Source organism: Candida orthopsilosis (genome assembly GCF_000315875.1).
Source record: "Candida orthopsilosis Co 90-125, chromosome 2 draft sequence".
In the NCBI taxonomy this organism is placed as follows: domain Eukaryota; kingdom Fungi; phylum Ascomycota; class Pichiomycetes; order Serinales; family Debaryomycetaceae; genus Lodderomyces; species Lodderomyces orthopsilosis.
In genome coordinates, this window is record NC_018295.1 from 2,081,275 (window position 1) to 2,108,060 (window position 26,786).

The 26,786-nt window shown below is 38.6% G+C and overlaps 17 protein-coding genes and 1 non-coding gene across 18 annotated transcripts; 11 read left to right on the forward strand and 7 right to left on the reverse strand. All coding sequences in view use genetic code 12, as the record gives it.

Annotated features, from left to right (window-relative positions):
- Positions 1–122: 122 nt before the first annotated feature.
- On the forward strand, positions 123–1,979 carry CORT_0B09950 (Hol4 ion transporter; the record flags this gene model as incomplete). Its single annotated transcript, XM_003868086.1, has 1 exon — positions 123–1,979. The coding sequence occupies one exon, from the start codon at positions 123–125 to the stop codon at positions 1,977–1,979; it is 1,857 nt and encodes a 618-aa protein (XP_003868134.1).
- Positions 1,980–2,005: 26 nt separating this feature from the next.
- CORT_0B09960 (Mak32 protein) lies at positions 2,006–2,989 on the reverse strand (the record flags this gene model as incomplete). Its single annotated transcript, XM_003868087.1, has 1 exon — positions 2,006–2,989. One exon carries the CDS (start codon positions 2,987–2,989, stop codon positions 2,006–2,008), a length of 984 nt encoding a protein of 327 aa, XP_003868135.1.
- A 144-nt stretch (positions 2,990–3,133) lies between these two features.
- Positions 3,134–4,795, reverse strand: CORT_0B09970 (membrane transporter; the record flags this gene model as incomplete). Its single annotated transcript, XM_003868088.1, has 1 exon — positions 3,134–4,795. The coding sequence occupies one exon, from the start codon at positions 4,793–4,795 to the stop codon at positions 3,134–3,136; it is 1,662 nt and encodes a 553-aa protein (XP_003868136.1).
- A 489-nt stretch (positions 4,796–5,284) lies between these two features.
- Positions 5,285–5,368, forward strand: CORT_0_Thr(CGT)_32. The gene has a single exon. It is a non-coding gene (tRNA).
- Positions 5,369–6,368: 1,000 nt separating this feature from the next.
- On the forward strand, positions 6,369–6,836 carry CORT_0B09980 (membrane transporter; the record flags this gene model as incomplete). The annotated part of the gene is made up of 1 exon (XM_003868089.1): positions 6,369–6,836. One exon carries the CDS (start codon positions 6,369–6,371, stop codon positions 6,834–6,836), a length of 468 nt encoding a protein of 155 aa, XP_003868137.1.
- Positions 6,837–7,445: 609 nt separating this feature from the next.
- CORT_0B09990 (Eng1 Endo-1,3-beta-glucanase) lies at positions 7,446–10,724 on the forward strand (the record flags this gene model as incomplete). The annotated part of the gene is made up of 1 exon (XM_003868090.1): positions 7,446–10,724. One exon carries the CDS (start codon positions 7,446–7,448, stop codon positions 10,722–10,724), a length of 3,279 nt encoding a protein of 1,092 aa, XP_003868138.1.
- Positions 10,725–10,850: 126 nt separating this feature from the next.
- Positions 10,851–12,101, forward strand: CORT_0B10000 (hypothetical protein; the record flags this gene model as incomplete). The annotated part of the gene is made up of 1 exon (XM_003868091.1): positions 10,851–12,101. The coding sequence occupies one exon, from the start codon at positions 10,851–10,853 to the stop codon at positions 12,099–12,101; it is 1,251 nt and encodes a 416-aa protein (XP_003868139.1).
- Positions 12,102–12,311: 210 nt separating this feature from the next.
- On the forward strand, positions 12,312–13,391 carry CORT_0B10010 (Dao1 D-amino acid oxidase; the record flags this gene model as incomplete). The annotated part of the gene is made up of 1 exon (XM_003868092.1): positions 12,312–13,391. One exon carries the CDS (start codon positions 12,312–12,314, stop codon positions 13,389–13,391), a length of 1,080 nt encoding a protein of 359 aa, XP_003868140.1.
- Positions 13,392–13,629: 238 nt separating this feature from the next.
- Positions 13,630–13,863, reverse strand: CORT_0B10020 (hypothetical protein; the record flags this gene model as incomplete). The annotated part of the gene is made up of 1 exon (XM_003868093.1): positions 13,630–13,863. The coding sequence occupies one exon, from the start codon at positions 13,861–13,863 to the stop codon at positions 13,630–13,632; it is 234 nt and encodes a 77-aa protein (XP_003868141.1).
- A 396-nt stretch (positions 13,864–14,259) lies between these two features.
- Positions 14,260–14,766, forward strand: CORT_0B10030 (Mrpl27 60S ribosomal protein L27, mitochondrial precursor; the record flags this gene model as incomplete). Its single annotated transcript, XM_003868094.1, has 1 exon — positions 14,260–14,766. The coding sequence occupies one exon, from the start codon at positions 14,260–14,262 to the stop codon at positions 14,764–14,766; it is 507 nt and encodes a 168-aa protein (XP_003868142.1).
- A 152-nt stretch (positions 14,767–14,918) lies between these two features.
- Positions 14,919–15,569, forward strand: CORT_0B10040 (Hfl1 HAP5-like protein; the record flags this gene model as incomplete). Its single annotated transcript, XM_003868095.1, has 1 exon — positions 14,919–15,569. The coding sequence occupies one exon, from the start codon at positions 14,919–14,921 to the stop codon at positions 15,567–15,569; it is 651 nt and encodes a 216-aa protein (XP_003868143.1).
- Position 15,570: 1 nt separating this feature from the next.
- Positions 15,571–19,029, reverse strand: CORT_0B10050 (Tti1 protein; the record flags this gene model as incomplete). The annotated part of the gene is made up of 1 exon (XM_003868096.1): positions 15,571–19,029. The coding sequence occupies one exon, from the start codon at positions 19,027–19,029 to the stop codon at positions 15,571–15,573; it is 3,459 nt and encodes a 1,152-aa protein (XP_003868144.1).
- A 574-nt stretch (positions 19,030–19,603) lies between these two features.
- CORT_0B10060 (hypothetical protein) lies at positions 19,604–20,245 on the forward strand (the record flags this gene model as incomplete). Its single annotated transcript, XM_003868097.1, has 2 exons — positions 19,604–19,736; positions 19,986–20,245. The coding sequence occupies 2 exons, from the start codon at positions 19,604–19,606 to the stop codon at positions 20,243–20,245; spliced, it is 393 nt and encodes a 130-aa protein (XP_003868145.1).
- Positions 20,246–20,364: 119 nt separating this feature from the next.
- CORT_0B10070 (Imp1 protein) lies at positions 20,365–20,919 on the forward strand (the record flags this gene model as incomplete). The annotated part of the gene is made up of 1 exon (XM_003868098.1): positions 20,365–20,919. The coding sequence occupies one exon, from the start codon at positions 20,365–20,367 to the stop codon at positions 20,917–20,919; it is 555 nt and encodes a 184-aa protein (XP_003868146.1).
- Positions 20,920–20,965: 46 nt separating this feature from the next.
- CORT_0B10080 (Swp1 protein) lies at positions 20,966–21,796 on the reverse strand (the record flags this gene model as incomplete). Its single annotated transcript, XM_003868099.1, has 1 exon — positions 20,966–21,796. The coding sequence occupies one exon, from the start codon at positions 21,794–21,796 to the stop codon at positions 20,966–20,968; it is 831 nt and encodes a 276-aa protein (XP_003868147.1).
- Positions 21,797–22,605: 809 nt separating this feature from the next.
- Positions 22,606–23,151, forward strand: CORT_0B10090 (Ilm1 protein; the record flags this gene model as incomplete). Its single annotated transcript, XM_003868100.1, has 1 exon — positions 22,606–23,151. The coding sequence occupies one exon, from the start codon at positions 22,606–22,608 to the stop codon at positions 23,149–23,151; it is 546 nt and encodes a 181-aa protein (XP_003868148.1).
- Positions 23,152–23,165: 14 nt separating this feature from the next.
- CORT_0B10100 (RNA polymerase II mediator complex subunit) lies at positions 23,166–24,933 on the reverse strand (the record flags this gene model as incomplete). The annotated part of the gene is made up of 2 exons (XM_003868101.1): positions 23,166–24,807; positions 24,860–24,933. 2 exons carry the CDS (start codon positions 24,931–24,933, stop codon positions 23,166–23,168), a joined length of 1,716 nt encoding a protein of 571 aa, XP_003868149.1.
- Positions 24,934–25,098: 165 nt separating this feature from the next.
- CORT_0B10110 (Rpn3 non-ATPase regulatory subunit of the 26S proteasome lid) lies at positions 25,099–26,529 on the reverse strand (the record flags this gene model as incomplete). The annotated part of the gene is made up of 1 exon (XM_003868102.1): positions 25,099–26,529. The coding sequence occupies one exon, from the start codon at positions 26,527–26,529 to the stop codon at positions 25,099–25,101; it is 1,431 nt and encodes a 476-aa protein (XP_003868150.1).
- Positions 26,530–26,786: the final 257 nt, after the last annotated feature.

Below are 26,786 nucleotides of genomic sequence, written 5' to 3' on the forward strand. Positions count from 1 at the left end.
ACAGACCACAACGTTACTTAGTGTTACTGTCTGTAACAGAATACTGCTACTCATTTCACTCATTTTTCTCATTTGAAATCAGACACACATCACTGTAATATCGAAGATTTTAGTGGTTTAGGATGAAAACTACTGCGCCCAGGAAACCCAAGTCGCTGCTTGGAATCAAGGAGCCAGGGGCTACAACTGTCACTGGTACTATTGTAATGCTTGATGATCCAAATGAAGACGATGATGTTAATTCTATGAAGAAATCAACCACTGGTGTCATTTTAAACCCTCAACCTCATGACTCACCCAACGATCCTTTGAACTGGTCTGTATGGAAACGTGATTTATGCTTGTTGATTATTGGATTTGCCAGTTTTCTAGGTGGTGGTCAGTCGCCATTATTGGCAGCAGGTTTAGGCTCATTGGCTATCGAATTTGACAAGCCATTAACGACAATTTCCTACTTGGTTGGTGGGTTTATGTTGTCATTGGGAGTTGGGTCTGTCATTGCTAGTCCTACTGCCGTCCTTTATGGGAAGAGGTTGGTGTATATAGCTGGTACTTTTATCTTTGCAATGGGAGCTGTATGGGGAGGCGCAGCTAACAGTTTTGGAAACTTGATGGGCGCAAGAGTACTAACTGGTATTGGTGCCTCTCCAACTGAATGTTTGCCCAGTTCTACAATTGCTGAGATCTATTTTGCTCATGAAAGAGCATACAGAGTTGGACTTTATACGATGTTGATGTTGGGTGGGAAAAATATTATCCCTCTTTTATCAGCTTTGGTATTTCAATATTTGGACAGACATTGGTTATTTTGGATTTTGGCCATGTTTTTAGGCTTTACCACCATTATGATTTTCTTGTTTGTTCCTGATACGTTTTGGGATAGGACTCCAACACCTTCCAAAAGATCAATAGCTGAAACTGAAGCAGCACAAAATGTTAAATCATATCATCCACCTTCTCAAAGACCAAACGCATTTGCATTGCAAAACAACCGTCAGCAACCCAGCTCACAAGATATACATAGTCTTTCGTCGTCGATTGCTGACTACACATCTCAAGGTGTAACGGAAAAACCAGTCGCTATAACCGAATCGACTCAACCACCAGTTGAATATGAAAAGAATAGCTATTGGAAAGATGTAAGAATTTATCAAGGTCGTTTCACTAAAGATAGTTGGTGGATGGTGGCCTTGAGACCATTTGTTTTGTACACATACCCCCATGTCCTATTTGGATCTTTTATCTATTCATTGGCTGTTGTTTGGCTTATTGTGATTTCAGAAACAATTGCCGAAATTTTCAGAAACCCACCCTATGGTTACAGTCAGCAAACTGTTGGTCTTTTCTATATATCGCCATTTGTAGGTGGAATTATTGGATCTTTATCTTGTGGATTGATTTCAGATAGATTGAGTCGATACTTTGTTGCTAGAAACAGAGGTATTTATGAACCAGAGTATAGGTTGATTATGATTATCCCATCTACATTGCTCATAACTATTGGTTTAATGGGTTATGGTTGGTCATCAACAGTGGAAGATCCATGGATTGCCCCCGTAATATTTTTTGGCGCCATGTCTTGTGGCTCATCAATGGCATCAACTACAGCTATCACATTTTCGGTCGATTCATACAAGATGTTTGCATCAGAAACTTTGGTTTCTTTTAATTTTCTTAAAAACTTGCTTGGGTTTTGTTTTTCATTGTTTAATAATAAATATGCTGCTAAACAAGGTTATAAATCGGCCTATGTTACCTATGGAGGTATTCAATTATTTGTTAGTTTGTTTGCTATACCGTTGTACATTTATGGTAAAAAAGTGAGAAACTGGACCGATGAGAAGGAGTTGATGAGAAGCTTGTATCATGAAGATAACGTACCACCTAGTGTGTATTCAAAGAGCAAATATGATGATGACGAGTCTATTAGTAACATTTCAAGTGAAGAGCGTGCCAGGAGTATGCATGAGGAAACTTAGAAATATCTATAAAAATACAGTTCTTCTTACAACCAATTTAGTTTTACGTCTAGTTTTGAATTATTGCGTAGGTATGTATCCACCCTTTCTCGTAAGCTTTTACCATTGAGTTTCCATCCATCTTCGCTTACTTTAGGCATACCCAATCTTTCAATAATACAACCACTAGCAATATTCCCACAAATACCACCAACTAGCCAATCACCCTGACTTAAGTACCAACCCATTATAAACCCGCCACAGAATGAATTTCCACCACCTGTCACATCAATTACATCAGCTTGATTTTGATGGTATGCTGGTAGTTTAAACAGTTCGCTATCTATAGTACTTATACAACATCCATCGGCTCCACAACGAATGACAGTGCCTGAGTTAGGGATTTTTTGAAACTGGGTGAACTTTGAACAAAGTTCTCTCGAATCAGGGTCATCTGTTCTGAAGAATGCTCTTGCTTCATCCAAGTTGGGGGTAAATATGTCAATCAATGGTAGTAGCCCCTGTAACTTATCATAATTTGATGCTACACAATCGTCAGGAAGTGGTTCATAGATGTACTTTGCATTGGGATTCACCTCGTTTATTTGTTCAATTATATCGCGGCATCTATCAATTGAGCAGATTAAATGATAGCACTTGCTATATTTCAACTTGTCGTATTGAAAGACATCCTCAACCTGAATCCTTCTCTTTTCTGTCTGATAATGAAAATGACGAATTCCTCCAACATACGTATTGACACCCCTAGTAGTCAATCGATGATTGTTGCGTCTAAATATAACACCTGTCTGCCATGACTCTATCTCTTTATGGACCTCGACGGGAAAATCTGTTCCTTCGTCTATTATTCCGCTAATTTGATGACCTAATTTGGGTGATGAGACTATCCGAGCTCCAATTATGGCATACGTTCCCGCTCCACCAATGATATTGGTTTTTTTTGGTGCTGGTGGATCTATGTATTGATTCTCATCAATAATAAACATACCCAATGTAGTAAGGATTGTCATTGTGGGAATTGCGTAGTAGTACGGAAGTTTAAATTGTGCTCAAATTACGCGATTATTTTGATGTTGATTTTCTTTGTTGCAAAATAGAAAAGAGAAATTGGCTGCAATTTACAAAATAAATAATTCTCTCTATATAACTACTTATTATAGTGACTGTTCCTCATCATCATAATCACTCATATAGAATGATTGGATTAAACAAATGAGTGCAAGTACACCCAAAACAACCCATGGCATACTGCCAATTTCTCGTTCGTTACACCATGTCATGAAGTGTCCAAAAATGATTGGACTAATACCTCTAGCCAAAGAATTTAAACTCAAACTTGATCCATTGATCAAAGCTCTATGCTTTTCAGGTGAAGCTCTATGAACCAAAATCATTGTTGTTGGGAAACTCACTGAAACAGAACCAGTGATTACCATACCAGTGAAGTACAATAAACTTCTTGCTAACCATTTCGGATTGGAAGGGTCATAATCATGGGTAGTAAATAAATAATACGGAATTATAGCGTATGCTAAAGGGACTAAGGCATACGACATTCGTAAAATGGTTATTGACTTGAAATGGTGATCCAATACAGGAAACAAGAAAATCACTGCAAGACTTCCAATAATTCCAGTTGAAGATAATAATGCACCAATATCATTCGTCTGCCACCCAAATCCACCGACTATCGTAAATGGGAACCTTAGCTTGTCAATCAGTAATTGGCTAGCTAGCAACACTGGCATAAATTCGGAGTACAATACTGTATGAAAACAAAGCAAGAAATTGGACAACACGGTTTGTACAACCGGTACAGTAAAAACTTCTTTAGTGAACGGCTGGCTCGCGTTTGTCGTCACTGAATTTCCGTCCCTGGATATAACCGGACCAAGTTGTTCTGAAGAGTATCTTCGTCTAGCTGCATTTCCAAATCTGCGCGATATCAACGTATTATCAATTTCTTCATCATTTTCTTCCTCTTCACCATCAGCAGCTGAATAAATCTCTACAGGACGTAACAATTCCTCTCTTTCATGAGACAGTTCAATGTCAGAAGGAGCTATATGTCCTGATCTATTTGGAACATCCCACCCCAATTTCTGCAAAATCCAATCACCAATTATCAATCCGTAATCTTTTCTGTTCTTAAACTTTTCAGAGGTTTCTTCAAGGAACAAAAATCCCAATATAAAACTGAAGAGAAGATAACCAGCCAACACAATATTGGACATCGCATAAGGATGCATTGTAACGAAATCTTCGTAGCTCATAAGTTCAGGCAGTTCTGTCTTACCAGGTCTTGTAAACCAAGGGCTACTTCCAATCAAAGGTCCAATGATCAGACCAATACCCCACATCACCGATAACGCGGTAAAAGCCATATTCTGATGTTTCTTTTTCACTGCAATCTCACCAATGGCTACTCTCATCACAGCTATGTTTCCATTCAATGCACCCATTAATGATCTAGCTACTAATGCCATGGTGAATGTTGACGAGAAACCAAATAAAAGACTTGAAATTGCCGTCCCCAAAACACCAAATAATAATACTGGCTTTCTACCATATTTAACTGAAGCCTGTGCATATTGGACTGAGAACAAAAATTGACAAATGGCAAATGAGGCTGATAAGTAACCGGCATAAGTGGCAATTTCAGCGGGGTTATCAGTGATGTTAAAATCTTGAATCATGAAAAAGATGTAGGCAAAAATCGAAGTAAACACCATCGGCTCACCTAGTCTGATTAAACATATTAATGAGAGTTGCCATGTGGGGAACCCTTTCATTTGTTCCCAAAATCCTTTCGACATGATTTCGAATCAATTTGCTTGAATCTAAGTATTTCTCACGGTAGGGTTTTATGAGAAGCTGTTGATGATTGACTCTGATGATTCTTGAAAATTATACAACCTAGAATGAAAGCACAGTAAGATGATATATATTCATTTAAGGTGTGAAAAATTTCAACAACAAATGAGTAATCATTTAATCTAAATTGCAAAACAAAAACAAAAAGTAATTTTTCCATTGTTATTACTATTTTTAATTAAAAATTGCGTAACTCCGATCAATTAAACCCCATTCATAAGCCTTAGAATGGGAAGTAGAGGAAAGATCTGTGAGTGTTAGAGTGAAAGAAAATGCTGTGGCTCAGCTGAGACATGGAAACGACCTTGGGTTTACCCTTTAGATAGTTCGCGCCAATTAGCAACAAACTTGATGAACTGTGGCTCGTATTTAATCACGTGATTTAATAAATTGACGTGGGTTCCAACAAAGCATAATTTGAATGAAATTTAGCCCGCTTGGCCAAGTGGTAAGGCGCTCCACTCGTAAAAAACTTTGTAATGGAGCGATCGTCGGTTCAATCCCGACAGTGGGCATAAATTCTTTTTTTTTTCAAAATCAACAAACCAATGTAGTCGATTATGTCAATTCTAGTTGCTTCGGTAAGGTGCGTGCACTTTTTGAACCAGTAATGATAGCTTCAGAACTGAACAAGTTTATTTCGTAGAATTTTTATTCATTACACGATGAAGTATTTTTTGGGTAAAAAAAATGCAAATTTATTTCACAAGATCTTTATGAAAAGTTAATTTTGCTAAAATTTTCGATACCATCGTGTCCTATTTTCATTCCAGTTATAAAAATATAGAGCTGCTAGCTAAGACTTGCTAACTTATGTGCAAGTGATGAGTATAGGTCAAGAGTTTTTAATCCCAATATAGACTTGAATGCATGTAGTATGACCCAATTAGATTAGAAAGATTGAGTAAACACCCGAGCCATATGGAAAAAGCAAAATTTAACTATCATCCCCTAATCCGCCTTAAACGAGAGTCTATTGGCTCAATTGATCTATAATCTGTTACAAAGTATTGAAATCTCGGATCCGACACAAAATCACGAAGTCACAAAAGCTTCTTCATATATCTTCAATTGAAAACAACTTTAAACGATTTGAATCTTGCGCCAAGAAATCACGACGTTGTCAACATAAATAACATGCAGCTTGCTTCCGAATTCGCTTTATATCGAGGGAGCTACTTCATTCCTTTATTACGTATAGCTCTCCAGCACTTTTGAAAACATGAACTTATACTCATGAATTCCAGTGTGATCAATCAGAGTCACACCCAAATTACCTCTAAAAGATCACAATATAACCTGACGAAGCTTTTATTTATCACATTCAACTAATTGCTAGGTTTTAAAAGTTTTTCACTTGGATATATTCCAGATACAATACTCGTAACAGTGTTGATACTTTTTCCTATTGTCTACCCACCCCTACAAGTAAATATCATTCTAGATTCAACTTTAAAGATCCCTTTATGCATAGATCTACCTAAATTTCATCAAGGGGTCTGGTGACACATCACAATGTTTTTGTCAATTTACTTTATCGTTTCATTATATATATGCGCTCCTAATTACTCACCTGGTTGCCATGTCAATTCAAATGAAGTTCAATTGAGTTGTCAGCAACTAATATCCCGGGAGGGGTTCCTACCCCACCACTTTTCTTTCACACGTGGAGCAACGGTTCAACTCAACAGATTCACATCACAACATCCGCTCAACACACTTGAACAATTTTGTGTCGCACTAGGAAACATAGACTCTGTGACCTTTTTTAAATTCTCGAAACGTAAAAGATCATTCCAAAGTAGACGCTGTAATGAGTCTTATTGCGTGCGTGATACTCAGGTATACTTTTTCTCTAACCATGTTCGTGTTGTATTGTTACCTAGAGTATATTCTTTTAAAGTTTGGGTGCTGGTTGTTTTGTTTGTTCTACATGAAATATTATTTAACTGTTTACGATTGTTTACATTACATTTTGTGTAATCTCCCACAACGTAAAAATTTGATGGGAATTGGACTGCGGTTGATCTTGGTCGAACCCATTCAGTTCAATTGGTAATCCGTCAGGTGTAACGCCTCAATAGGTTACTCTCTATAAGTCAGAACCCGTGAATTCACTATTGAACTCTTTCGAGTTGTTACTGTAATTAGAGATGGATAGAATGCAACCTAACACGGGTAACCAGCACAACCACTAAACTAAAATGTATTTGGATAAGCAATCGTTTACTGTTTGCCAAAAGCTGTCGAGGATGGACACAAATGCATCTACAGATCACAAGAAATCTAAGGTGATTTTACGTTGAGCTCGTATTTATAAAAACAAACGCGCTTGCAATAAGCCTTTGTGTTACATTCAATTTTGTGAAAGTATAATAATTTTCTTTTTGCAAGAAAAATTATAACTCACCACGTACTCTGTCGAAGGTGCCGGGATGTATATATAAAGAGGGAAAAGTATGCTGTCGTTTTGACGTCAAAGCGAAATTGGTTTAATATCAATTCACTGAACAGCTTACATCTGTATACCCACTAACCCCCAGTCTTTCTTTAAAAAGTTACATTGAGGTTTCATCACCAGCCTACAAAGCCATGAACTTGAAATCATTGTTGACAGCCGTGTTACCATTGATGGTAGCCACAGCAGCCGCAGAATCCAATGAGGAGGAAATATTGACAGTCACTAGAACACATTTTGTGACCAGCCCATGTATTAGCTATTTTGCCAGCAGTTTGTTACCAAACAATCCTGAAGGCTTGACCACTGGGATTCCCGTTGTTTTTGTTCATGCTCCTAAAAATAAAGAAAACCAAAAAAACAAGATTGATTTTACTTCCATCATTACCCGTACAAATACCCACATAGTATATGAGACAGGAGTGCCGAAATCAAAAGGTGGAGTACAAGTCGAGACGAAGAATGGTGCTTCATGCAGTACGATCACTACGTATTCAACGATCACTCATGAAACCTCTACTTGCTCTTCTGAAAAGTGTCAAGTCCACACATACACGACTGTCATTCCAAGCGTTTACACCATTATTGGTGACACCGCTGCAAAAGAGACGTCTGTGGCCAAAGCAAAACTGGACTCTGAAAGTCAAAGGTTAACCAATAACGGTAAGGTATCATCGAACTTATCAGGCATTGCAGGAGAAGCATCACGCAATACGAATCTCGCGTCTTTCTTAACAACCTCCATTGATGTTGCTCAAACCACCACCACATCAACCATATTCAGTGCCACAGAGACTCCTGAAAGTACATATAGTCCATCTACTTCTTTGGAGTCATTACCAACAACCAAATCAGCTCCAGTAACATCACAATCAGTTGTTTCAGAAACTAAATCAATTACTATAGACCTTTCTTCAATAACAGATAATGTCACTATTTCCAACAATACTACCGAGGTATCAACAGTCAATGGCAACTCAACAAGCTCGTTGCTATCCATCTCTAGCGAGCTTTCTTCTTCTTCGCAACCACTTGAAACCACATTATCAACCATCTTGATTAGTTCTTCTGCTGCTGGACCATACTTCAATTCATCAATAGTGCTGATTTCACACCTGACAAGCGCTCTATCAACTGGATCATCTGAGAGCGAAATTTCAAGCCCACAAGTTCTGTCTGAACCATCATTTGCTGAATCTTCAACTTCATCAAGCTCCTCAACAGAGACGAGAGTTGCCGCTGCCACTGATATCTGCTATTCGGGAGATTTATTTTCACCCATTGATACCAATGCGCCACCTTTGGTATTTCCTAGACAACAATTGCCTTTATCAATTCCAGCAGGTGTGAACAACAATGGTGTGCCAATTCAAACCAACAAATTCTATGCAAATTTATTCTTAGGTGACCAGGATCTGATGGTTTACACTTATCCTTATGGGATATACTGGAGCAAGACAAGTTACTATGGTTTCGGAGTTCAGCACACAAATATTTCTAACCGAGTATTTGGATCACAAAATACAAACAATCCTGGAGTATCATCATATTATTTCAACCCCACCAACAATGGGGAGATTATTCTTTCAGCCACCGAATTTACTGAGGAAACAGTACACATGGCTCTCAGTGACATGACAGAAATGGCAGCTAATATCAAATTATCAACCTCATCTGGTGATGATATAAACTATCTTGAGATTCCAGTTGTCCAAGGTATGGGATTTGTCACAGGGATCTATAATGGTAACTTGATTCCAGAGTTAAATTCATTGTATGGTATTCGTACTTTGGAATTGGAAAAGTCGGATGCTTTGCTATCGAATATTTTAAAGTATAGGGCAACTTTGTTCAACGGAGTGGAATGGTTGATTTACATCACGTTACCCACAGAAGATGACGACTTTGAATTCACTGCTGACGATTCATATCATTTGAAGGCATCAAAGTCTGTTGATGGTTTAATCATTCAAGTGGCTCTTGCTCCTGAAACTTCAAAGAACCAGTTTTACGATGCTGCTGCCGGGATGTACGTTACAGACGCCACAATACAAGGTAGTGTCGCTTGCTCCTCATCAGCTTCATACCTGTTTGCATATGAAACATCAGGTTCGTCATCCAGTGGTAAGCCCATTATTTTCGCCTTGCCACATCACCTTCATACCTTGACCTCAACATCCGGTGCTACAGGTATAACCGTTTCTTCACCAACCAAAGGTGAGATGATAGGATTCTTGACCAATGAATTATCATTCTTGGAAACTATTGATAAAAACATTCAGTTTTTGCCTTACCTTGCTGGAAGAACTGGACTGTTGTCGTATTCTAGTGATCAATTGACCTTGCTTGCCACTTCGGCAAATGATGAGCTTGCCGTCGATATTGCAAGTACCGTTGCGAACATGAACTCCAATTATTTTTCAGGCAAAGTCATTGACAAGTATGCACAGATTTTGTTAGTTGTTAGTGAAATTATCGATGATGAGGCGGTGACAAATGCAACATTATCCGAGATGAAGGATGCGTTTGAAACATTCCTTAACAACCAACAATACTACCCTTTGATGTACGATACTAAGTTCGGTGGAGTCACCTCTACCGCGGCTCAAAATGGTGACAATGGTGCTGATTTTGGAAGTGCCTTTTATAATGATCACCATTTCCATTATGGATACTTTGTTCATGCAGCAGCAGTAGTAGGTTACATCGATAAAAAGTTGGGTGGTACTTGGGCACAGGATCACAAACATTGGGTGAACTCTTTAGTTAGAGACGTTGCCAACCCATCGAGAACTGATCTGTATTTCCCTGTCTCAAGATCATTTTCGTGGTATGACGGTCATAGTTGGGCTGCTGGATTATATGAAAGTAATGATGGTAAGAATCAAGAATCCAGTTCGGAGGACATTCATTTCGCTTATGGTATGAAGTTGTGGGGAAGTGTTATTGAAGATTATGCAATGGAAGCAAGGGGAGGTTTGATGTTATCATTAATGAGCCGTGCATTCAACATGTACTTCTACTACAAGTCTGACAACACCGTGCAGCCACAAGAAATCCTTCCCAACAAGGTCAGTGGTATTTTCTTTGAAAATAAAGTAGATTATACGACATACTTTGGCACTCCAGACCAACACCCAGAGTATGTTCACGGTATTCATATGTTGCCAATTACTGCAGCTAGCTCGTCAGTAAGAATACTGTCATACGTTGAGGAAGAATGGCAAGATCAAATTTCAACATTCATTGACAACGTTGACAGTGGATGGACCGGAATTTTGAGGTTGAATCAAGCAATTATTGATGCTCAGTCGTCGTACGAATTCTTTAGTTCAAATAATTGGTCTAGCAGATATTTGGACAATGGACAGAGTCGTACATGGAGTTTAGCTTTCTCCGCCGGTGTTTTATAGTATATGATATAGTTCTTTCGTAGTAGTTTATTTGTTCGGTATTTAATTTTATTTTTGTAAACCGTCGAAAAAAAAAGGGTGAACAAAATTATAGTTTGAGTACCGGTTCCTCAACTCAATACCACCATGTTTTCGTTTGCCAAGAAGTTGGTAGATCGATTCGAAGGACATACTACCCAAGAGGCTTCCCTTCATGACTCGTATTTCAAGAATGCTACACAAATAAACAACAGAGGGTTTGCACTTCGAGTTTTGCACGTTCAACCACACTCGGCCGCACATGCCAAGGGTTTCGAAGCATGGTTTGATTATATCATCAAAATCAATTCACACGAATTGCCAATGCAATATCCAATGTCCAATTTTCCCTACTCAGTTAATGAGGATGGAAGTATAAACTATGGTTCAAACACAACGTCCGAGCAAGCGTCGGCAATTGATTTTAATTTATTAGCTCAGGAATTGCTGACTTTGGCAAAAACAAATCAGGAACTAAAACTTGATGTATGGAATGCCAAGGGCGGAGTAGTGAGACAAATCAGTATTCCATTGGATGAGTTCAGCAAAGAAGAAGAAAGCGATGATGATTCTTCCACCATAAAATTGTTTGCTGACAAGTTTAAGCGAATTGGCTTAACGGTTGAATCGCAACATTTAAATACAGCCACATATGTATGGAGGATTCTAAATACTCACCAAGGATCTCCGGCATTCAGGTCTCAGTTGGTCCCTCAATCTGATTTCATCATTGGGTGCGATTCTGTTTACGTCACTGACGGGACTGGTAAAGGGCTACTTGCAAAGGGAGGCGAATCTTTGTTGTCAAATACGGTGTCGAATTATTACAATTATTACCACAACCAAACTCACGAGGAGTACATTCCTATAACACTTTACGTGTACAACCATGATTACGACGTCTTGCGTCCTGTCACTGTGAACTTGTCTCGCAATTGGGGAACTGGACATAATCGAGGAATCCTTGGATGCGATGTTGGTTATGGTCTTCTCCATCGTATCCCAGAAGTCATTGGTAAATTCGACCAGAACTCAGTGGTTGACGATGTGTTGTTTGAAAGTAACCAAGATATCCAGTACCAAGCGGATCTTGCAACAACTGCCCCACAATTTGACACCAACACAAATTTTATCAATACGGCACCCCCACCAATGGGGTCCGTTGTACCTCAGTCATCAGTGTCTCCACTTCCACCAAAATCATCTAGTCGGAAAAAGAAGCACGTTGCAGCTCTCAATGCGGGAGATTCCTTGAGTGATTACATGAATGAAGAGCTAGAGAAATCCAAAAAGTTAGATGATAGTTCAAAACCGAAGACTTCAACAGAGACGGTGCCTCCTCCACCTATAAGTAAATAGGGAGACTTTATTAGTTGTAAAATAGGTGCCCTATATTTTAGAGCTTTGTAGTAATCACCGTTTCTAGGCACTTTAGCTATCGTTTTTTCACTCTTACCACGCCATTCTTAAACGTCAAATCAAAATTTGTTCAAACAGCGGAAAAAAAAAGAAAAATACTCTTTGTTCAACCTACTTATCAAACCCCAGATTTTTATCGAAACGTTATCAATGGTCACAATTGTTGTATTAGGAGCAGGCGTTATTGGCCTAACCACGGCCATTGAGCTTAAAAAATGGAACCCAAGCTTGGAAATCACAATTGCGGCGCACCACTTCCCTGGTGATCTTGCTCATTCTTACGCTTCTCCATGGGCTGGTGCTAACTGGCAGTCATTTGCAACGGGCCAAGATTCCAAACTACAGAAAATAGATCAGCCAGGATATGAGAAGTTTATGCGTTTAGCTGTTGATGATCCAAGAGCAGGTATCTGGATCGTTGACAATACGACATACCACACAAAGTATGATGTAACTATCGCTAAAGGTAATTTTCAAAGCTTCATTCCCTGGTACAAGGACTTTGTTCAAGGGTTCAAAGTACTTGAAGAGGACAAGATCCCATTTGATGACATCTCATTCGGTACATCCTTCAAAGGTGTTGTCATCACCGTGCCAATTTACCTTTCGTACTTGGTTCAACAGAATAAAGAATTGGGAAACACATTCAAGAAGATCCCTCTCATCAAAAGCATCAAAGAGGCAAGAACTATCACAAACCATCCTGATTACGTTATTAATTCAACTGGATTGGGAGCTACTAAAATACAAGGAGTGGAGGACAAAAAGGAGAATTTCCCCGTCAAAGGTCAGACACTTTTAGTAAAAAACAATGCCAAATCAACTGTTGCAGTTCAAGGATTCCCTGGACTACCCGATGAGATGCTCTATGTAATGCCTAGACGAGATGGTGGATCAATCATTGGTGGATGCTTCAGACCTGGAGACGAATCCACTGACGAAGACAAAGAGTTGACAGCTAGGTTAGTAAGAAGAGCAACCAAGTATGTTCCTGAGTTGGTTGATCCAAAGTTCAAAAACAATTCCACAAAAATTGAGATCGAAAGAGTTAACGTAGGTTTCAGACCACTTAGAGAGGACGGAGTTAGAATTGAAGTGGACCTGAAGTACAAGTGGTTGATTCATGACTATGGAGCCGGCGCCGGTGGCTATCAAGGAAGTGTTGGAATGGCCCGCGAAGTAGTTGAGGTTTTGAAGAAGGAGTTATCACGAATGAAGTCAAAGATCTAGGGCCACGGACCATTTGAGCTATGGGGAAACGCTGTATCAAAAAAACAATTCAGATGGTTCGGTGTGTCCCTACGGATGATACAATACAACTCTAAATTATACATTCTCAACCTCCTATACATTAAAACGTATGTAATGCCACAACTGTAATTGCAGTTTTTCTTGAGCAACTCCCTCTCTTTATGATTAAACCAAGTTTTACACCAAGTCAAATTCTTCAATCTTGTTTCAAGCTTTCTCAGCGACATATGATACCAATCAAAGCATTGAATATGGTTTTCCCTCCTTGTTTAGCATACTTTTTTGTATGTTCTTTATCTGTGTGTTCTGATATAAATCCAGCGGCTTTATTTTGGTGTGCCAGAAGTGGAGTTGGCTTGTCTGAATACGTGTGGGTTTTAACGTTAAGATTTGTATATCCGTGTTGAGCAGGAAAAATGCCTTTGTTTTTTGGTTGTTCAGGAATAGACATGTTTATGTGGGAAGCTTAACCAATCTTTTACAATAAAAGGGGGTTTTGAATGGTGGTTTTTTTTTTTTTGGATTGCTGTATAGATCTTATCTTTTGCAATTTCTCGAGGGAGAGAGCGGCTGTAGGAATACAAAGTTGTTCTAAATGTTGACACAAATCCTTAAAAGTATGAGCCCTCCAAACATCGTCAAAGCTTATTACCCTATTCTCTTTAACAATATCGAGCTACTTCGGACACTATGCTATCAAGCCATATTTAGAGGTATTTTATCTAGTTTGTGAATGCAGAACCAACTCAAATGGTAGCATATCTTCATTTAACAAATGTTAAGACGCAAGAAAAAAATTTTAATCAAGTTGCAAGACGACAAGACAGGATACATCAGTTGATCAGCAATGAAAGCAACGCAGGTACTCAATTTTCAAGCAACTGCTAATGCTGCTTTGAGGAGACCGTGGAAAACGTTCCGGGATGGAACTTTGTACTACGGCCAGTTGAAATCTGGATCCAAAAGACATCCATTAACTACAAAACAAGGTAACAAGCATTACTACAAAGGTACTCGCTCGACAGGTATAGGCCACTTAGATAGTCGTGGGAGATATCACATAGACTGGAGCAAGGTCAGGACATACGTAGTTCCCAGTGGACTAAATACTACGAATTTGAAGGCATTGGTCTCACCTAACTCACCTCAATTTATTCAAAAAGTGGAAGGGTACGAAGATAGCTTCAAAAGCCCTGAGCTAGCTCTACACAATGCTATCAACTTTATCGAAAATGGCTCCAATTATAGTGAGGTTGATTTAGAAAAGGAAGGATATATAGAAAGGATTGCACATCCTAAATTAAAAACAGCTGGCGAAGGTAAAGGAGAGGCTGATGAACAACGCCAATCTTAGATGATGCTTCCTTGTATATAGCTATTTAGTGAACGACGATGTACATGATGATTTCAAGTGTAGTATTTTACATGAGTGGAATTCATATTGCGCTGAAAAAACTGCTTCCAAGACGCGTTTAAAGCAAACCTTTACGGCAACATTTCATCAGTATGAGCAACGACCAAAAGATTGACAATCATTCTGCAGAAGTAGTGACGGAATCCCTTCTGAATACTGTTCCAGAGTATGAGGCTCAAGGGACGACAAATGGGGAACAGGAAACTGAACAGGAGTCTCTGCAAATGTCACTTCCCATGTCGAAGATCAAGAAAATTTTCAAGATGGATCCCGAATATTCAGGAGCTAGTCAAGGTGCTGTTTACACCACTGGATTGGCAACTGAGCTATTTGTTCAATATTTTGTTGAACAGGCGAGTCTAATGGCTAAAGTGGACAAACGCAAGAAAATCCAATATAAGGACTTCGCAAATGCCGTTGGCAGTCATGATGCTTTAAATTTTTTGGGTGACACGATACCCAAAACATATGCTATAGGTGATCTAATACAGAGGAAAAAAGTCAATACGTTGGAGTCTATTCAACTGAGCAAAAATTTAGAAGACAACCAGAAGAACGCAAAAGCTCCCCCCAACGTTGTATCAAAACCAGATCCGATACTTCCCAAAGGTCAACAAATTCTCAATTTTGGCACCGCTTCTAAAGAGGAAACACCAGTTAAGAGGGCAGGAATAAATGATTTGGTATCTGCGCAGAACGAGAGTGATACAGTAGATGTACAAGATGTTGAAATGAAGGAGTAAACTATTTAGCTAGTATAGGCCTTGTTTTCAAAACTTCCAATACGCATTGAGTATCTCGTGTAAGCTCTAAAGAGCGCGGGATTTCGAGTATGTAGCACAATCTGATCAATTCAAACCTCGTCAAATCAGGTATCGTTTTTTCATAATTTTGAGCACCGGCAATAAGAAACTCCACAAGCGACTCTTTTAGAATAGGGAAAGACTTGAATGTTGCTATTGCCTTCTCTGCAACAACCACTTCAGTTGAATGCTCTTGCTTCAAAGGTTTTGATAACAACTCGGAATGGTTCGAGATGAAACTCCACGTCTCTTGAAATTTTCTACTAAAAAAATACTCTTGCTGGTCTCTGTCACGATGTAATATTTCAGTGACAAATTTAAGCGACTCAATTGTTATGTTTATTTGCTCCCGAGAAAGTGTAGTTCGCACACTCTCTGCAGTTGATAATGAGTTAGATGCCGTAATCAATGTTATCAATACTGACCAGTTACTTGCCATCATTGGTAACAATAACTTGTAGTTTGTGCAGAGTAACGGGAAAATAAGCCTGAGAGTTTTGATGATTTGGGCTTTCAAAGTGTATGATGGTTGCGAGATTAATGTGAATCCATAGGTAAATATACGTTTCAAAACTTCGTAGACTGGTTTTGGTATTGGGGAAATCCATGGCTCTTCTTCACTCGCCTTACTGTCATCCTCGTCAACCTCATCATCCGAGTCATCACCCATCTCGTCGAATGGTTTGTCTTCTGTTCTTTGAAAGTATTCCTTTTCGCTATCAAAACCACCGAGTGGATCAACATAACTTTTGTCCAGTAGAAAATGTATCAATTGTTCTTGGCATGCCATGCCCCACGGTTTGAATTGAGATTCATTAGTGTTACAATCTTCAATCGTTGTGCCATTTTCTAAAAACCTCTGCTTGATTTGCTCCACGAGGACTTCAAAAACCACAAAGAAGCCTTCTACCAACTGGTTGTACCCATGATATGAATCTAATATCACAAATATGTCGGAAAATATATCAAATAGTTGGTTGCTTTCCAACAATTGAACACCAGTGATCCTAATTAGAATAATCAATATTCCAGGTAGCAGTGGGGTTAGGTTACTAGCCACAGTCATTTGCAAACTTATCGCGTCAATTAAGTAGTCCACATTGTCCATGATCATCCCTGTCGCCGAACCTTCGTAGTAACAATCCACAATACTTTTGAGGGTTTTTTGGGCTTTGGACTGAATCCGTGGTTTATCAGTCAAAGTCAAGGCTTGAAACAAACATAGCAAATAGTCCATTAGCACATCAGACCTAAATGACGTTAGTGGGATTGTTCCAACGACGCATCCAATCGCATCAATTGCAGAGATGTAGGCCACTTCTTCTTCCATGTTTGTGAATTCCCCACTCTTGTCATAAAAATCGTCCAAGATGCCTTCGGCTCTGACTAGCAAAAGATAAGTCGCCTCGTTTGCATTTGATGTGTCGTCCATGATCAAGTCCGAGCTTTCGAAATTCATAAACTCAGTTGGATCAAAATCGTGCAGTTTTTGTAAACCATTCTTCGCAAAGTGTGAAGCAAACCACAAAACAACACCTTTTTCCAAAGCACTGGAGTTACCCGAGTCTTCTAGTATATCTTCCAAATCCAGCAATTCAAGTTTCCCTCCACCTTTATACTTTAGTTTAGACAAGAAGGATACGATGGAGTATAAATTTGACTCCAAAACTTTCGAACCTAAACCAATAGTCAAGTCATTTTCAGGTGAAAGTGTATTTTGACTCCATTGTGAAGATATGAGTTGTAATTGGTGTGTATACAGAATCCTACTAGTAGATGATGGCTTCAGTACCTTTTTGACGTTTCTCGCATTGATGTGACCGGGAAGCTCAATATTATCTAGCTGATTCAGCAAACCGTCATCGACTGATAACAGAAAAGCTGGAGCGTTCGGCTTCTGCGAATTTTCCAACCTAACATGGTCAACTGCCATTTCCAGCAATAACCTCAAACACCTTTTTCTTAACAGTTGAACATCATTTGAGCCATCACCATTCTTCCACGATAGCTGACTAAGCATTGCAAAGTGGAGTTCTATTGCATTCAAGTTTAAACTCACTTTATCTTCATCCGCAGAAAAAACGATAAAGGAAAGCTTGTTATCAATTAAGCTAGATAGTTTTCCTCTCACCACTTCGTAGTAAGCATTGCATTTACTATCGTCAGTATCAATCACCTCCATGATTCTAGTGCAAATTTCCCAAATTTTCGTGTACGAGTCCCCGTTCTCCCAAGATGAAGCAAACACTAATATAGCACAAATATCTAACGCCAACGGAACAAATTCAGCGTATAAAGAGACAAAACAGGTACCCATCACAGATGTCACGAAATCCAAAACTTCATCTGCAAGTTCAGTCCTTGTCCGCAAGCGATCCTTGTTTCTCGAACTAAGTAGGAGAGACCTAAAAAGAATAACCAACGTAATTTTCAACTGCTTCGAAGTTGCCATAAGCCACAGCATGGTCCTATGACCATGTTCTTGAATTGAAATGTCACTTTTTTCGGAGCCATCGAGTGTCCTCTCATCATCATCCCAGACAGTTTGTAGATCGGAAATATTTGCAACAGCCTCCAATTTTAATTCTGCATGAAGGTCTTTATCATTGAATGAGGTACATATTATACTGGACAATAAGCGCAATATTTGTATAAATAAGCGATAATTGAGGCTTGAATTCAGGGTGACAAAATTGGTAATTCCTGATACAACACCAGGAAGAATGGTAGACTTTTTATCTGAATCAAGTTTCAGAAGTAGACTTTGGACTAATCGACAACTATCAACAAGAAGACCAACCGTTTCTTGATCACTCGCCTTCGTGGAATTTAATATTTCGAGTGCCAACAGAATGCTCCTACTTGAGAAATGAAGTCTTTTGACAGTCTCCTGAAAGTACGACATTTGGAGTGAATAAACAATCTCATTAAGAGCATAAACTGATGATCGCTTGAATTGTAGTGGCTTGGCACCAACACCACCAGATTTTCTTCTCGAATCTCCTTCAATGAGGAAAAGAACCAATGGAAATAATTGGTCAAAAAGCGAATAATTAACATTAAACTTCCAACAATGCTCAACTAAATATCCAATTATTGACAAGATGTGTTGCACAATTGCATCACTCAACTCTGGTTTCTTTAACAAGTTTGAAATAGGGAAAAATATGTAATCAGCAACATTTGGTAAAAGTAGAAAGTCCAATTGCACTTGATTATCTGAATCGACCAATTTCAATTCCTCTTCAATTGATGTTAGTAATGAAACTACTTTTGCTTCATTAAAACTAGACGTAAGCGCTTCCTGGGTTAGTTGAATGCAAAATGGCTTCACTTTTTGAAAGATTAGTTGAGAAAACACCCGTTTGTCTGTACCATCCGTAATGTTGTCAAGTGACATAATTGTGCCATATGTGTGATTCAATCAAGAAGGTAGATAAATGGCGGTTATTCTGTGGGATGTGCTTTTGTAATGAGGGATCATAGAGTAGGAGTGCATATAACAATTTCTTCGCACAAAGTGAAAAACTCTCCTCAACCAAATTTTTGCAAGAAGAAAAATTTTCAATCTTCATCATTTCTTCTTTCTTTAACCATCAACAATTCAAAACAACAACAAACATAAGTAAAAGTATGTTTGGAGCCTTCACGCTAGCTGCAATATAGAGTTTGTGCAAATCAAGCATCAGAGCTGAGTTTTCATGGAGGTGCAAGAAATTTCTTGGTCTTTGGTTGTTTGATATAGAGCTCAACGTGTTTCACTCTTTAGCGTTACACTTAACTTTTCATTGGACAACACACCAAGCTAAACCGTTGGTGTTGATATATCACTTTGTTTCAACATACAAGGTAATTTCAAAGAGACCGGTAATACCCTTGCACTTTGACATGGCTCATGACTCCAACTTTTAGTTTGGACACTCATGTGGCTTTTATTGAAAACTCCCCACACCATACTAACATTCATGATTAGAATGACTAGAACATCAGTATTGGCAGATGCTTTAAATGCTATTAACAACGCCGAAAAAACAGGGAAACGTCAAGTTTTGATCAGACCTTCATCTAAGGTTATTATCAGATTCTTGACTGTTATGCAAAAGCACGGTATGTACAGTTTACAATAGATTGTCATATTGAATTCTTTTTACACCGAATTGATAACTGGATGGAATGATCGGTGCTCAGTCCCTTTCTGTCTTTTAAGCTTTCGGGATAACAAAGTTAGGAAATGCTTTCTTACACGATGATAACTTTTTACCTTAGTTTTTATTCGTTTACTTTTCCTCGACATTTTTTATTCAAGTGATAATCTGTGAGAACTTTGGAGGATTGATTTACTAACAAGCACAATAGGTTACATTGGTGAATTTGAGTACATTGATGACCACAGATCAGGAAAGATTGTTGTACAATTGAATGGTAGATTGAACAAATGTGGTGTTATTTCTCCAAGATTTAACGTCAAAATTGGTGACATTGAGAGATGGACTGATAACTTGTTGCCAGCTAGACAGTTCGGTTATGTTATCTTGACTACATCTGCTGGTATCATGGATCACGAAGAGGCCAGAAGGAAGCATGTTTCTGGTAAAATTTTAGGATTTGTATATTAATGTAAATATAAGTTACAGTATCAATCGAAGTGTTCTGTAGACTATTGCAACTGCATCTGCGAAAAATTTGTAAAGCTTCGCTCCTAGAACGCATCTTACGGCTAACCTCAAACTACACAATGATCATACCAGAGTCTTTACAGTTTGCCGTCTCCACGTTGTCATGGACTCTTAGGGCTGGCTGTTTAGCACATATAATACACGAGAATATCTACGAGTTTACAGAAACAAGGGGCGAATCGATGCTCCCCACAGTTCAAAACCAACATGATTATGTACATGCCTTTAAAAAGTATAAACTTGGACGAAATTTGGAAATGGGTGATTGTGTCGTTGCCATGAAACCGAGTGATCCATCTCATCGAATATGCAAGCGCATTACTGGTATGCCGGGGGATGTTGTTTTGGTAGATCCGTCTTCTTCCTCATTCTTAACAAACACGCCCAGTGAAATTATTCAACATGACGGATTCAACAAGTTTATAAAAGTTCCAGAGGGACATGTATGGTGTACTGGTGATAACTTGTGTCATTCCCTAGACTCAAGATCATATGGGGTACTTCCAATGGCGCTTATAACAGGAAAAATTGTTGCTGCCAATTCAATGAATGATGGGATCAGGGGATTCTTTAACTTTCGATGGATAAAGAACACATTCGTTGATGAAAGTTGAGTATGATTTCTAGCATATAAAAATATACACGATTCTATAGAGTAAGCTATTGTTTACCCAATGTACGATTTTGAGCCAAATATCTCAAGACACCAGATCCAAAATAGACACCAGAAAGGCTCAAAATGAAACTGTAGAACATTGTTGTAAATATGGATTGACCCAAGTAGTACTTGAAAAAGTTGAATTCAAATCCAATCAACGTGATTAAGAAGCTGACATTTTGTAACAATTGACCACCGGAAGTTGACTTGACCGTTTTGAAAAGGTCATTCAATCCAATAAATCCAACCCAGGATCCAAGTAATGCTAAAAATGTAGCTAAAGCAATTGCGATAAAAGCAATGGGAATAATTGGATTGACGGTTTTAGCATCCTCTTTGAATATGTGATGTATTTCTGGTTGAATACCGAATTCGAATCTTCTCTCTTGCTTGGCAGGTTTTTTTAACTCAGAAGAAGGTTTAATATCCACCAATCTCTTCACTAGGTTGAATTTACCAGTGGCGTCTGCTATAACAAGGCCCAAGGTTAGCTGATTTTTAGACAACAAGACATCTGGAATTGAGCTTGCCTTGATGCTGTATTTGATGTTGGAACCTTTAACCGAAGGAACATAATGTGTAGCTACGCTAGATTTATGAGCATCACTCAAGCTGAGCATAATTTGCCCTGGTTGACCATCCAAATCGTCATTCTTGAGTCTAATATCTATGACATCTTTTGTTGACTCAATTGGCAACACTTTGATTTCTTGTGTTTCAATTTCTCCAAAGTGAACAGTTTTACCACTACTGGATATGGTTCCAATCAAGGCTCCGTGACTCAATGCACTCATAGCCAATGTCAAGACGGAAACGGTGGAGGTAAATCTCATTCTCGAAGCAATGTTTCTTTTCTGTTTATGTTCCACTTGTTGAAGTTCGACGTGGTATTTTTAAAAATTTGTTTCGCGGTAAATTCAAACGACACGCACGCTGCCTACTACCATTCACCACTTGTTCATGTAAATATCAAACCCTCCAAACTATTTTCTACAATAGCATCCTCCGGTAGTAAATATGTGAAGATTTTCATAACCCCACTGACTATTTCTATAATGAAAAACAATGGTACAAATATTAGGCCTAATATGAGGTTAATACTTAAGCAATGAGGATCCAGCCCGAGTAAATGTGTTCACATACATACCCCAATGAACAATACAAGGAAAACAATAGTTATGATAGTCAAAGTGATTGCAGAAACTGCGAGTGTCTCCCCAGGAGCACTCAATTGTGATGTGGCGATCAAAGTTACGAATGGTTTGAGGAATATGCAGGTGGAGGTTTATTATGTGTAGGCAACAATGTGTCAAATGATAGTGTGTGTGTGTTCAAATAGTCAGGCAATCTTAAGTAAGGATGTGGGTATTCTCCAAGCTTTTTGCTAGCCCACTTTGGTTAAAAAGCGAAGAATGGGGTACGTAAGTAAAGTTTTGCAACACAATTTAAATTGAAAAGGAATGAGTAGAGTAGATAGTGCCATATTTAAAGCCTTATCTACTATATAAACAAAAATATGCGATTCAACAGAAGTAACAACCCACAACGCTTACGTCGTTGGAGGCGGATGCCAGAATAGAGACATTTCGTCGGATGCACTCCATTGTAATGTTCTCCAATGAACGAATCAAAAAAATGAAAAATGAAAATTCATCTTCATCTTCGATTCAAAAGAGTTAAACCAACACCAATGCAATTCTTCAGCTCAAAGTCGCTATTATATATCAGAATAATTGCCCATTTTGTACTAGCTTACTATTTAGTCCAAAATCCGGAGGGACTTGCATCAGCAGGGTTTGTCATACTCATGGGTCAAGCAATGCAAGTGCCAATCTTACACTTGAGTTCGAGTAGTCCAGTTTTGGGAATGTTGGCAGTTCTTGTATCGACCCAGGCGATTAGTGATTTGGTCCCATTGCTTGCTGAGAATTGGAACCACTTTGAAACTTTGGTGCCAGTGAGATTGTTCTTTTACTTTTTAATCACGGCATATGTGTACTTTGTACCAACCAGTAAAATCAGCAACAGCTTGGTTGCTACATATTCCATGTTTGAGGTCTGGGCAAACTTCCTTATCTATAACAATTTGAGGGATGAAAAGTATCACAGGATGAAGAAGTTTGTAGAGGAGAATGCCGATGCTATAAAGAAAGCACAAGACGACAGGGTGATAGTTATCGAAGATTAGTATATATAGTGTATTTAGGACGAATTGAAGTCACAAATTAGCCATTCTAGCGATTCTTTCAAATCACCTGCATCGTAGTAGTCATTCTGCAATACATTTACACCATTCACATTACTCAGAAAGGTCTTCGAAGAATCGAATCTAGTAACAGTTAATTTAGTAATCAAATCAACAAAGACTTCATTACTTGTTACACTTATCACCACATTCAAGACGTTGCCATTTTGATTTTGCACAGTCCAGGTGAAAATCGAGTTGGGGATTTCGATTGACCTCTTGAAAGGGTTGGACAGTTTACCATCTAAGCTCGTGTATTTTTCAAGCTTTACCGTTGGATCTAAATTGAATTGTTGTGCCAAGTTGACTAGAATCTCATTCACTTCATCCAAATATTTATTGTGGCGTATATTACCCATGAGTGGGCGTAAGATCAACGGATGCGAATTGCTTTGCTTCCATTTTGTCAAAGATGTGGGAACTTTCTGCTTCAACTTTAGGTTGTACCTGTAAAAACAACAAAGCATCAACTTCAAATAGATTAATATCAATTGACACTTTTTGTTATTGATGGAAGACACCGAACTCACGTTTTGATAGTAGTTTTCAAGCTCTTCCTCATTTGCTTCGTCGTAAAGAACGTTTTCAAATTCAATTATTTCATTCTCAGTTTCGATCGAGACTTTGTTTGCGGATACCGAGACATTATAGCTAAGCAAGAACGTAGCTTCTCTACTGATCTGATAGAATAAATCTTCTTCAAAAAGGAAAAATCTCGCCATCTCTATATCATTTATGATATCATGAGACGATTTTTTGTACTTGTAGTCAAATACGGACTGTCCTGTTAGCATGAAATCAGAATCTATTCTGCTCAAAATTCGTACCCGAACATAGCGGTATGTCTTAGCACCAAGTTTGTTACCAATGTTTGATAGCGGGTGAAAGGATACCTCGCCAGTTTGGACATTTTTGCGAAACAAAGCTAACCCTTTATCTTGAAAATCTGATCCAGAGTCTCCGTATCCATACTTGACGCCGATTGCTCTTGCGTTATTCACTGGATCCCTCATACGAAACAACGCCTCGTCATTTGACCACACTAAGCAAATCATGTTCCAATATTTATTCTCTTTCTTCACCTGTGTTGTTAAATTCTCACTTGATTGCTTGAACAAATCTCTGATTTTGGAGTTTGCCTCAGTTTTCCAGCCATGTCCTATCTTTGTCGACCGAACCGTATCCTTTTGCAAAGTTCCTACTTCCTCCTTAGCCAATCTGTCCGAGTTCAATGAATATGGTTTGATAAGTTTCTGTAAATGTGGTGACATTGTGTTCTTGGCAATATTTGGTTTGACGGAAGCAACAAGCAACGAGACAAAATCAAGCGATAAGGATGTTTCATTTAAAGCATTGTTGATATTCCTGGTTAAATCTAATTTTTGAATATTAAATTTCTCCAGCAAGGTTTCTTGTTCTGTTGAATTTGAAGCTAGAGCTCTTGATTCTGACTCATTGATTTCTCCAAGACCTTTATCAACGGTCTTTGAAGCGCCGAGCAGTTCAATCTCATCAAAGAGTGCCTTCTCGGTGATATCAGCAAAATTGTTGCGCTCTTGTAGAATCCGTGGAATAAGTTCTTGTAGTCCCAAATCGTCCCTATTCATGTTAGTACATTGGTTTTAGAATGTCCATTTGTTGCACCACATACTCATCTTTTACAAACGGATCGATATGACCGTTATCATTAAGTTCGAAATCTAGATAGAGCGATTCATTGCCCATTTTCTGCCAAAGTTGTACGAGCCTTTAGGTTTAAGCGAATTTTCAAAGGGAATTTCTGCGCGAATTCGAAGGACGCCATTATTGTTAGCCATCAACTGAAAGCCTCTACAATGTGAAAAAGAAATGAGAGGATGATATTAATCTCCTATCTATTATTTAAGTTACTTAATCCATAAAGTCATCCAAGTCACCTTCCTCTATGGCTTTCAACAACTCTACTTCGTCACTGGGTTCTATTTCCTTATTAACCGCTTGCTTATCATCGTCATTGGGGAATCTCATGGACTTGACACTATCATTGTGTAAGGATAAGCAGAACTTAATTCTATGGTCAAATTCTGTTTGTGGTAACCTTGTTGAGTATACATCTAGAATTTCGTTTGATTGCATGTAGCCCTGCTGATGATTAATTGTTGCTTCAATTACTCCATCCCTTATTGCTTTGGATACTATATATTCAGTGGATTCCTCCGAATCCAAATGTAACTTGATGCATATATCTTTCAAGGAAATCTTTGAGTACGACAAGGAAATTATTCTAATACCAGTCTTGATGACATTTTGACGTAATCTTGAGACCAAAGTAAAATTGTCATCCCTCTTGAATGCATCCTCATATTGTTTCAAAACCTGTCCAAACAACTTCAAGTCGCCCAATCTAACCGCTTTTGTAACGTCAAAATATGGTTCATAACTTCCCGTCTTGCTCTTGAATGTTTTCAATTCAGGAATTTCACCCATGAGCAACTCAATGATAATATTTAACTTAGTTGCTGCTTGCATGAACCCATTTGTCAGTTTAGTTTGAGGTGATTTCCTAATTGCAGCAATTACACACTCATGAGCCGTAGTATAGTCCAACTGAACTGCATTGATTCTTGCCAAGTAATAATAGTATCTTGCGACTAAGGCAGTTGCTGCATTTTCTGGGAAAACCACCTTTTCCACGAGATTTGCAGCTTGCTGAATATCGTGAGACAATAAGTAGTTCCTCAATAGTAAAGTGATAATGGAAGCTGTGGTTTCCGTGTCGTGTCTCAAACTGGCAGTTCTCAAACTGTACAACAAATCTGTACGTACAGACAACAAGTCACTAGTCAACTCCTTTCCCCTGCTTATGTAGAACCACACTTTTGCTTGAATGAAGTCCAAAGAACGCCTGTTGTAGGAGTTCATCAATCTCACTAAATGGGAGCTTAATTCATTCAATTTCTGTAATTCATTTGAATCCAACAAATAAACTTGAACTAGTAAGTAGATGTACAACTCCACTTCAGGAATGAATGGTTGTATTTTGGTGGAACCTAAGTCCGCAACGGGTGATGCTTTAAATAACCTGAGCAAATCTTGCTTTGCTGAGTTGGAGTCAGGGAAAGTGTTGTTTATTACGGTAGGTAAAGCCTGATCATGACTTAATAATCTCTTTCTCAATGGGGTAAAATCACGAAGCACCTTTGACACATATCTATTGTCAAATAAAGTGGCCGCTTTCTCCAATAGATTGAATGATTGTTCAATCTCCTCAACAATCGCTTTTGTTTCGGCTGTAGAGTCATACTCTTCGCCTTTCATCTCAACATCTTTGGTTTCGGACATGGTAGTTTCAATGACGAATTCGTTGTGTGGTAATTTATTATCTCGACTTTGTCTGGTGGCAAAGAGACAATTTTCCAAATTTTTTGTTGTTTGCAAGATTTGGTTACTACACACAATACACAAACTTGGTTGAGCGAAAGGTTATTAGAAGAGTAACATGGAATAAAATTTATGATGGAGAAAGGACAGGGGAAGCGATCCTGTGAGAAGGGGTTAGCTATATTAGTCTCTTTCAAGCTACTATGTCACATTCCGGA